This window comes from Coenobita brevimanus, chromosome 50, assembly GCF_032717465.1.
Source record: "Coenobita brevimanus isolate Jiangsu-jjx chromosome 50, ASM3271746v2, whole genome shotgun sequence".
NCBI lineage: Eukaryota > Metazoa > Arthropoda > Malacostraca > Decapoda > Coenobitidae > Coenobita > Coenobita brevimanus.
In genome coordinates this window covers 1,356,239-1,367,575 of record NC_137003.1, presented here as the reverse complement: position 1 = coordinate 1,367,575, position 11,337 = coordinate 1,356,239, and the positions used below count along the sequence as shown (strand labels likewise).

Genomic DNA, 11,337 nt, shown 5'->3' with positions numbered 1-11,337 from the left:
TTTGAGTCCCATATTTTCCTCTTCATTTTTCACTTTCACTCTGATCGCCATTTTTTTTTTTTCGTCCTTCATTCATATTTTTTCAACTTTTTTACCATCTGTATTTTTATTGTATTTTTTTCTATAGATTTTATCATCATGGATTTTCCTTTGTTCTTTGCACTCCGTTCGGGATTTGATTTTTCGCTGGTTTTATTGAATTTATTGCGTCTGCTCTGTCTCTCTCTCTCTCTCTCTCTCTCTCTCTCTCTCTCTCTCTCTCTCTCTCTCAATATAATAAAGTGATAATCCTCTGTTCTCCCTCCACAATAGAGGTAGCAACTACAAAGCCGCAGCGAGAGAGAGAGAGAGAGAGAGAGAGAGAGAGAGAGGATAAAGAGGAAGAGAAGAGAGGGAAGGAAAGGGGAAAGATGGAAAGAAAGGAAAGTAGGAAGGAAAGGAAGGGAGTGAGGGAGGGAGAGGAGGGAAGGAGACAAAGGGAGACGTGAGGTGGAGAGATTTTACTATAGTGTCCGGATATGAACACGGTTTGTGGAGAAGAGAGAAGGAGAAGGAGGAGGAGGATACTGGGAGAAAGGAATGGTGGGATGGGTGAGAGAGAAAGGCAAGAGGAAAGGAAGAAAAAGAAATTTAAGAAGGAAGGAAGGAGGAAATGCAGAGAGAAAAGAAAGAGAAGATGAAAAGGGAAAGAGAAAGACGGAGGGAAAAAAGGGATGGTGAGAATGAGAGGAAGAATTGTGACGTGAGGAAGAGGAAGGGAGGAAGGAAGGGACGCGAAGGATAGAGAGAGGCAGCGAGGAGAAGGATAAAGGGAAGCAGGGACGAGAAGGATGGAGGGAGGCAGGGAGGAGAAGGACAGAGGGAGGCAGGGAGGAGAAGGATAGAGGGAGGCAGGGAGGAGAAGGATAGAAGGAGGCAGGGAGGAGAAGGATAGAGGGAGGCAGGGAGGAGAAGGATAGAGGGAGGCAGGGAGGAGAAGGACAGAGGGAGGCAGGGAGGAGAAGGATAGAGGGAGGCAGGGAGAAGAAGGATAGAGGGAGGCAGGGAGGAGAAGGACAGAGGGAGGCAGGGAGAAGAAGGATAGAGGGAGGCAGGGAGGAGAAGGATAGAGGGAGGCAGGGAGGAGAAGGATAGAGGGAGGCAGGGAGGAGAAGGATAGAGGCAGGCAGGCAGGAGAAGGCTAGAGGCAGCAGCAGTAAACATGAGACAGGAGGCTGGAGGGCTAAAGACAGAAGCTAAGGGCACACCAGACGCTTTTCCTCATCAGCATGGCTTTGTATGGCAGGCAGTATTTTACCTCCTGTGTTTTATTTACCGTGTTATAATTATAAATGATGGGTAATACTGAGCATAACCTTATTAGTTTATTTTATTCCAGCTTGTTAGACGGTTTTATTGAGCCAACAGTGAGTCAGTGCAGCCTGAGAGTGTTAATACCGTCAGCATAACCCTGTCACAGTGAGTCAGTGGTGGCTCAGTGGTAAAGTGTACAACACCAGTTCAATATTGTCTTGTACTGGCAGCCTCCTAACACCACACACTGTACACTCAATACACAAACACTTTTACCACTAACCAACAAATGACCTTACCTCTGGCTTACTTAATTACTACTACTACTACTACTATTATTATTATTATTATTATTATTATTATTATCATCACCATTATCATTATTATTATTTATCCTACACAACTTACCTTAACCTGGAGGTGAGAGAGAGTTTCCATCAACCCCTTCAGTACCATGACGAATTTTGATACATAATTTTTTCTACCGCCAGCCAGTGTAATTTGGCTTAGGGCAGGCCTGTGGTAGTGAAGGTGTTAATAGATCTGAACCACAGCACCAACACTGATAACAAGAACCACAAACACTTCAGTGCTAATATATGAGGCCTAACTGCTAACACGGAATACTAGCAGGGCAATAATAATAATAATAATAATAATAAAATAAAAATAACAATATAAATAACAATAATAAAAACACCAGTGCTAATATATGAGGCCTAACTGGTAACACGGAATACTAGCGAGGGAATAATAATAATAATAATAATAACAAAAACACATAAATGCTAATATATGATGCCTAACTGGTAACACGCAACACTAGCATGGCAATAATAATAATAATAATAATAATAATAATAATAATAATAACAATTATAATAATAATAAATTATTATAAAGGGGGGCAAATTCCGACTGTCACCTCCAGGTCATCTGACCTAGGTGCCCCCTGGGTAACGCTAACGACAGCGGTGGACTGTGACAGGCCTAGCTAGCCGACAGTTACAACAAATATGCTCGTGAAACTCATGGATCAGCCTCGGAATCTGGACGGACCGATCAATGTCGACCTCGGAAACGTTTAAAGGACATGAACCGGAATACTCAAACAAAAATTAGAATTGCCACACTTAATGTATGTACTTACACAGACAAAGAAGAAGAACTAATCGAACTAATGAAAGAACGAAAAATAGACCTGATAGGTTTAGCAGAGACAAGACATCATGGAAAAGAAAAGGGAAAAGATCTGGGAGGAGGATTTGTATTAATGTATAGTGGTGTGGAAGAAGGAAGAAGGAATCATGGCGTAGCTATGATAGTAGGACCAGCTCTATCACCACATGTACAAGAAGTCAAACTTGTAAATGAAAGGTTAATGTACTGTACCTTGAATATAAAAAATATGAAACATATCATATACCAGGTCTATGCCCCACAACAAGGACACTCCGAAGATGAAAAACGGGATTATATGGAACTTCTTGAAGATAACTGTGACCTCAGACCAAATCATACAACAATACTTATGGGAGATTTCAACGCCCGAATGGGAAAAGAGAGAGAAGGAATAGAAAATATTATCGGTCCATTTGGTGAAGAAACCAGGAATACTGAAGGCGAAAATCTGATCGACTTGTGTGTTAGAAATAATCTCAAAATCATGAATGGCTACTTTGAACACAAAGAAGAGCATCAATTCACACGATATAGGTGGAATACGGTAACTGGACAATTTGACCAAAAATCCATCATAGACTACTTTATAACATCAGATAAACGGATATTTCGCAATGTTAAAGTTCTTCCTGGAGACTCTTTAAATTCTGACCATAGATTACTTGTCGGGGACCTAACTATAAACAGGAGTAAAGTGAAACAAAAACAGAAGAGAAAGATGATAAATGTTGAACCACTTAGAAATGAAGTGATAAGGGAAACTTATATGAACAAAATTGAGAAACAACTTGAAAATAGGGATGACGAGATCCAAACTTGGGTCGAATTAGAAAACATTATAAGAAGAATTGCAGAAGAAGAGTTAGGAGTAAAAATGGTAGGAGGAAGCAGAAAACGACATACACCGTGGTGGACGGAAGAAGTTAAGTTGGCAGTGAAGAATAAAGTGAAGAAATTGAGGAAGTGGCTGAAACATAAAAGCCCAGAGACAAGACTTGAGTATATAGAGGCAAGAAATGAAGCTGAGAACATAAAGAGACAAGCAAAAAGAAATGTTTGGAAAGACTTAGGAGAAGCTTTAGAGGAAGATGTCAGAGGAAATAAAAAGAAAATATTTGGACTGGCAAAATCATACCGTAAAGACAAAACAATGATCTACAACTTGAAAGATGACGATGGTAATATAATCACAGACGAGGACAAAATCAATGAACGATGGCAAAACTACTTTAAGAGACTACTAAACAGAGAGACAGTAGATCTTGAGGAGTACAGAGATGGATTGGGTGCAGAGTATGAAGCACAGGACGAAATTGATGACTTAATAACAATGAGAGAACTCGAGGACTCTTTGATAAAGATGAAGAACGATAAATCACCAGGCAGCGATGGAATACCTATTGAATTGATCAAGAATGGAAGTAATCGACTAAAAGAAACAGTGGGGCAAAACCATCATAGTGCCCATATTTAAAGGAAAGGGTGATTCGGGACTGTGTAATAATTACAGAGGCATATCGCTTATAAACCACATAGCTAAACTCTACGAAAGAATTATAGAGAAAAGAGCAAGATCTATAATTGAAGACAGACTAGGAGAAGAGCAGTTTGGGTACAAGAAGGACAGAAGCACGTCGGACCCGGTATTTGTACTCAGAATGGTGATGGAAAAATGCTGGGAGTATAACAAGGACCTATATGTTGCCTTTATTGACCTGTCAAAGGCTTTTGACTCAATTCCTAGGAAAACGCTTTGGAGGTGTCTTGTAGAGGAATATGGAATCACTGGGAGATTGAAGAGGGCCATTAAGAGTACATATGACCCTCATCAATGTAAGGTTCGAACGGGGTATGAAAAAGATACTTGGTTTGAAGTGGAAACTGGGGTGAAACAAGGAAGTGTACTATCCCCATTACTGTTTATTGCTTATATGGACATGATAATTAAAAGATTCAAGGAAAGGTTTGGAAATGAAGAGCAAGGGGATATATTGGCCTACGCAGACGACATCGCATGTTGGAGTAATAGCCGGCCACAACTAACAAGAGCTTTGGAGTGCTGGAGGGAATGTTTTGAAGAAGCAGGAGTAACAATAAACATAAACAAAACAGAAATACTCACTGTGAAAAAGCAAAATGATGACGCGGATGATATAGTAGTTGGGGGCGATCAGGTCAAAGAAGTAGAACTTGTAAAATATCCGGGGTGTATTTTTACGAAGGAGGGAGATAAGAATAAGAGAGAGATCACCGAAAGGATAACTAAATATAGCAGATGTGTATGCTCTCTATATCCAATACTCAAAGACAGATATGTACCACTGGAGGCAAAGAGAACTATATTCCAGTCTATTTTAACACCTATACTCACATACGCATCTGAGAGCTGGACTCTGACAACCCGAGACTGGAGCAGAGTTCAAGCAGCAGAAATGAGACCACTGAGAGCAATAGTGGACAAAACAAGGAGAGACAGAATCAGGAATGAAACAATAAGAGAAATGGTTGGAGTAACATCGGTGAGAAAAGTAATCGAAAATTCACAACTGAGATGGCTAGGACATGTTGAGAGGATGGACGAGTCAAGAATAGTGAAGGAGAGATGGAATTGGAGACCTGATGGCAGAAGATCAGTCGGAAGACCTCGGAAAAGATGGAGAGATGGTGTGGAGGAACTGTGGACAGACGAGGTATGGATAACATCGAAGCATTGAGAAATCAAGAGGCCTTTGAGAGAACCAACTGGAGACGGCTGATCCACCTGACAGGCTAAATGCCTACCTGGGAGCCGAATGAATGAAATGAATGAATGAATAATAATAAAATAATAGTAATAACAGCCCAATCAATCTTCAGGGGCTTGGGGATGTACTCTCTCTCTCTCTCTCTCTCTCTCTCCTCCCCTCTTCATATTCCCTCCCTCCATCCTCCTTTCTTCCAGATCCTCCCTCCCTCCTTCGATAATCCTGCCAATAATTAAGCACGTTGACTCTGTCTCTGTCTCTCTCTCTCTCTGAACTAAAACTTCTCATATTACTGTAGGACTAAGATAAAGAAAGGGAAATAAAAGTAAGAAAAGGTAATGAAGAGAGGAAATAATGCAAGGGGAGAGAGAGAGAGAGAGAGAGAGAGAGTTTATTAAATTCTGCACACTTCGTTATTTTCTAGGGCTGGTGGCGTAGGGAGGGAGGGGAGGAATGGTGGAGGAAGGGAAGTGGGTAGGGAAGGGAGAAAGTAAAGGGATCTCTCTCTCTCTCTCTCTCTCTCTCTCTCTCTCCTTCCACATTTTCCTTCATCTTCCTCTCTCCTTTTTTCTTGTTTTTCCACCTCTCTCTCCCCTCCAAACCTATTTCCTGGCTCGTCCCTCCCTTCTTCCCTCTCCATCTCAATTTCCTCTCTTCCTCTCTCCTCTTCTTCCCTCTCCATTTGCTCTCTAACTTCCTCCATCTTCTCTTCTTCTTGTTCCATCTCTATTTCCTCTCTCCTCCCACCCTTTCCCTTCTCCCTCTGTCTCCTTGACGCTGGTATCGGCATTATATCATCTGCTTCTCTCACTGTGGCCAGGGAGATGGGGAGGGGGAGGGAGGGAAAGGGGTTAGGTTAGGCTAGGTTAGGTTAAGTTAGGTTAGGTTAGATCAAGTTACCGTGGGTTTCATTATGTTAGATTAGATCAGATTACGTTATATTATGTAATATTGTCAGCTTAAACAAGATTATGTTGGGTTGGAGGGGGAGTAGGAGGACTGGGTAGACATGAGTGGGTGTGGCAATGGAAGAGTTATAATTAGTGTGTGTGTGTGTGTGTGTGTGTGTGTGTGTGTGTGTGTGTGTGTGTGTGTGTGTGTGTGTGTAAGGTAGTGCCAGGCGTACGAGTTATGGTCACTGGACACCTTGTCATTATCCGCCACCGTAAATGAAAATATACTCAGTGTTCGATGTGCTGGAGCTCCACCTGCTGACTATGTGTACATGCTGTATTTACGTACATGTATAATGCACACATGTACGGACTAGACTACGTATATTACTTCTGTACTGATTTATCTTTACTACATCCCCATTATTTTAGTCACCTTATTGCAGACCCATTCTGGTGAAGCTGTCAGACAAAACTATGGCTGCCCTGCCTAGCTGGACAAGTGTGGCCTTTGTTGAATACAATTGTCCAACGGCAGCAAGAATACAACGGGAAAATTACCACCACGAGATAAGGATGTTTATCTCTTTGACTGATATCAATATCTCTTAGTTGAATAAGGTCTGTGACGTCATCCAGAATAAAACAATTAACACATTACACAACAGACACCTAAAACAACAGACACATAAAACAACAGACACATAAAACAACAGACACATAAAACAAGACACATAAAACAACAGACACATAAAACAACAGACACATAAAACAACAGACACATAAAACACTGGAAACATAAAACAGACACCTAAAACAACAGAAACATAAAACAAGACACACAAAACAACAGACACACAAAACAACAGACACATAAATCAACAGACACACAAAACAACAGACACATAAATCAACAGACACCTAAAACAACAGACACATAAAACAAGAGACACCTAAAACAACAGACACAATAACAATATCAATGGACAACATGGTAGGTTTTAACTGCTACCCTACATGACCTCGTTATAAAGTCACTCCTGCTGCCACCAATCCATTTCCTTTATACATAAGGAAAGTCTGTCACGTTACCAACAACAAAATTACCAAACACGCCATACAAGTGAACACGTTAAATGCAGTATATCGCTGGGTATACGCCATACTAGTGAACACGTTAAATGCAGTATATCGCTGGGTATACGCCATACTAGTGAACACGTTAAATGCAGTATATCGCTGGGTATACGCCATACTAGTGAACACGTTAAATGCAGTATATCGCTGGGTATACAGCACGCTTCTGACCTCCCCTCCCTTTCCTTCTCTTCTCACTCTCCTTCTCCTCCCTTCCTCTCTTCTCTCTAATCTTTCTCTCTCTACTCTTTCTTCCCTCAATTCCTCGTCTCTTTTCACGTTTCCTCTCTTCTCTCCCTGTCTCCCCTCCCTTTCCTTCTCTTCTCCCTCTCCCTCTCTTCCCTTCCCATCGTCTCTCCACTCTTTCTTCCCTCACTTCCTCGTCTCTCCTCCCGTTTCCTCCCTGCCCTGCCATTCTCTTCTCCCTCACAGTGATGGCATCAGCAACATGTCCATTTAACAGTTGTGTATTATACGTTTTCCAGTATTACCACCGCCACACGGCTTGATCCACCTAAGGAAAGATACTTGGTGATGTAGAGGTGAGGAGAAACCACACAAAATTACTGATCAATACACTCCTACACGTGATTATGTACTTACCTTATATTTTAATGTACATATATATTGACATTTATTTATAGAATCACCCACACCCACTCTCTCTCTCTCTCTCTCTCTCTCTCTCTCTCTCTCTCTCACACACACACACACACACACACACACACACACACACACACACACACACACACACACACACACCACCCGCTGACAAATACACTGCCTTTTTCTCTACCAACAAAAAAGTAAAGATAAAGAAAGAAAAGAAAGCAAACGCGGTGAGTTGGAGTGCATCAGGGCTACCTAAAAACACACACACACACACACACACACACACACACACACACACACACACACACACACACACACACATCTGCCTCTACACCAGTCATATCAATCACAGGCTCAAGGAGGTGACCGGGGAGGGACTGGAGGGAAAGGGAGGGAGGGGAAAAGGTCTCCCCTCATTCTCCCTCCCCTCCTCAATTTTCTCCCCTTTTCTCACCACTTATTCTCTGCCCATCCCCCCCCCCTCTCTCTCTCTCTTCTCCCCATGCCCTTTCCTCCCCGTCTTCATCTCCCCCAAGCCTCACGTTATTTACCTTCCCACAACCTCCTTTATTCCCAACCAAACAAAAACACTGCCAAGAAAACACACACGAATACAAAACAATAAAACTACAAGCCAAACACAAAACAACACAAAAACATTCACTCCACCAACAATACGGTACTGAGAGAGAGAGAAAGAGAGAGAGAGAGAGAGAGATGGAAACAACAAAGTTCTCTCTCTCTCTCTCTCTCTCTCTCTCTCTCACCCTAGCCTTAAATGCGTCACGGTGTTACGTTACGGGAGCTAAAAGTACCACAAACACAGAGGGTAAAAAATGACGAGAAAATGAATGAGTGGCTGGGTTTGTTTTGAGAGAGAGAGAGAGAGAGAGAGAGAGAGAGAGAGATTTTGTTTCCGTATTATTCTCTCTCTCTCTAAATGGGTGTATGCAGAGTGGGTGTGAATCGTTAACAAGGACTCTCCATTATCATCCTTCCCCCCCCCCCTCTCTCTCTCTCTAAACTGAGGTTTTTCGTGTGTAATGAGATATTTTTGTAAACGGCCAGAAATACAAAGCCATACTTTGTCTCTGAACAAAAGGACGTGGAAGAGAAGAATGAAGAGAGCGAAGAAAGAGGGAGGACGGAGAGGCGACGGAGCAATGCGGGCAGAGAATTTGGAGAAGAGGAGAGGAGAGGAGGGAAAAGCAGAGGAGACGAGAGGAAAAAAAGACAAGAAATGAGATAGGAAAATGACAGAAATAAAGGACGGGAAGCAATGGAAGATGAGGGAAGAGAAGAAGGAGGAGGATGTGAGAAAAAGAGGAGAAAATGGGGAAAAAGACAACATGAAAGGAAGGAGGGAAAGAGGAAGAAGGTGAAGAGGGGAGATGAAAGAGAGAAAAAAATGGAGAAAGACCGAGTAAAGAGGGAAGAAAGAAAATGAGAGAAAGAGGAGGAAAGAGGAGAGACGAGGGAGGAGAAAGCACAAAAGGACTGAGGAAGATAGAGAGAGAAGAGGAGAGAAAAAAGATCAGAGAAGTAGGAGGAGGAGGAGGGAAGAGGGGAGAGAAACTTGATCTTGCCTCTAATAAATGTCAATCAGTGACCTTCCATTGTACCCTGCCTCACCCTGCCTTGTCTCACCCTACACTGCCTTGCCCTGCATCACTCTACACTGTCTCACCCTCCACCCTGTCTCACCCAGCCCTCCCATACCCTTACTCACTCCACACTGCCTTACCCTATCCTGCCTAAACCTACCTTACTCTACCGTGCTCCCTCCTCCCAGCCCCTACACTGCCTAACCCTACCTCATCCTACCCTGCTTACCCTGCCCGGCCTTATCCTAAACTGCCTCATTCTACCCTGCCTAAAGCTTCCTCACTCTACCCCACTCACCTCACCCTGTCTTATCCTACCCTTCCTCACTCTCTAAATAATCACTCGTTTGAAGATGTGCAGGGCAAATAACAGAATACAATACGCAATAGACAAAAAATACAACAAAAGACACTGCATAATACAACAGGAAAATACAGTACAAAATATACAGCAAAATACACCGTAAACTAATCCATACTGTGCTGGGAATTAAACAGTAAATATTTCTTATCCAGGTTACCTTTGTGGAGGTGAAGATTACCTGGACAGAAAAATGCAATCATCATAACTCCCAGATTACAGTGCTAATGTAATGATTAAAAGTGTACATGTACGTGACACACACACACACACACACACACACACACACACACACAACGAAATGTCAGGTAAGGAAGGTCACATTTATTTTAGTTATTTACATGATAATAATTTTCATGTACACTCTAACCTTGATCATTTATTCCTGCCTAAGCCTCTCTATTACTACCTAACTTTTTCTGCCTGACCTCCTTCCTTTCCTGCCTCTCTCTGCCTGTCTTCCTGCTTCTTTCACCCTCTGCCTGTCTGTTCCTTTTCCTGCCTCCCTCACCCTGTCTAATCCTCTCCCTCACTTACTCTCCCTTCCTTCCTTCACATCCCCCTTCCTTAGTCTTCTCTGACCGTCTCTTTGATTATTCCTCTCTCTTCCTTTCTCTCCCTCCCTGTCTGTCTGTCTGCCTGCGTGGCCCAGCAGTGCATGACGCATGCAGTCTGCTACTTTATGTGGCAAATGGAGAAAAGTGGCCCAGTTGAGACCATTGTGCTTGACAGTTCTCTCTCTCTCTCTCTCTCATCTTCCACTGTAGCCTCAATTTCCCCTTTATCCCACCATCATCACATCGTCACCCTCTTCCCTCCCTGTTATTTACAATTTTCCACTACTATGCTTTATGCCTTTTATTCTCCTCTTTTATTACCATTTATTGTTGTTGTTATTATTATTACTATTATTATTATTATTATTATTATTATTATCATCATTACTATTATTTCTATTATTCACTCCTCTTTCATCATTCTTACATTTTTCACTTTTTCCTGTTGACCTTCTCCATGTGTGGTGTGTGTGTGTGTGTGTGTGTGTGTGTGTGTGTGTGTGTGTGTGCGTGTGTGTGTGTGTTCTTCCTACCGCCAGACGATTTTATTAAACCTTTATTCAACTTCTAGGCTCTTATTCTCTTCGGTTAAGGAAGCTCCCTAACGCCTCTTCCTTAGCTGTTTATTTTTGGATATGCGTGTTTAATTATCATTTTGTGGAATATATATGCAGAGTATGGTGATATTGGAAGGATTTATGTAACACAGAAGATGACAGTAAGGTGTAACAAAATAAATCGCTTAGAAACAGGTGTTAGGGAGCTTCCTCAACCGACAAGAATACGAGCCCTAATCTTAATAAAATAGTCCAATTGCAGCATAAATAAATAAATAAATAAATAAATAAAGCACAGCAGAATATAGCGATAAATATTTCCTATCCTTTTTAATGGTCAGTTTTTAGACCCTTCGCTATACTCTCTTCACTTTTACTTGGCCTAAAATTGCCATCT

General features: G+C 42.0%; 1 protein-coding gene across 1 annotated transcript; it reads left to right on the top strand.

The window, feature by feature from the left end:
• Nucleotides 1-2,701: 2,701 nt before the first annotated feature.
• LOC145399852 (uncharacterized) lies at nucleotides 2,702-3,949 on the top strand. Its single transcript, XM_080272431.1, has one exon. It carries the CDS (start codon nucleotides 2,702-2,704, stop codon nucleotides 3,947-3,949), a length of 1,248 nt encoding a protein of 415 aa, XP_080128557.1.
• Nucleotides 3,950-11,337: the final 7,388 nt, after the last annotated feature.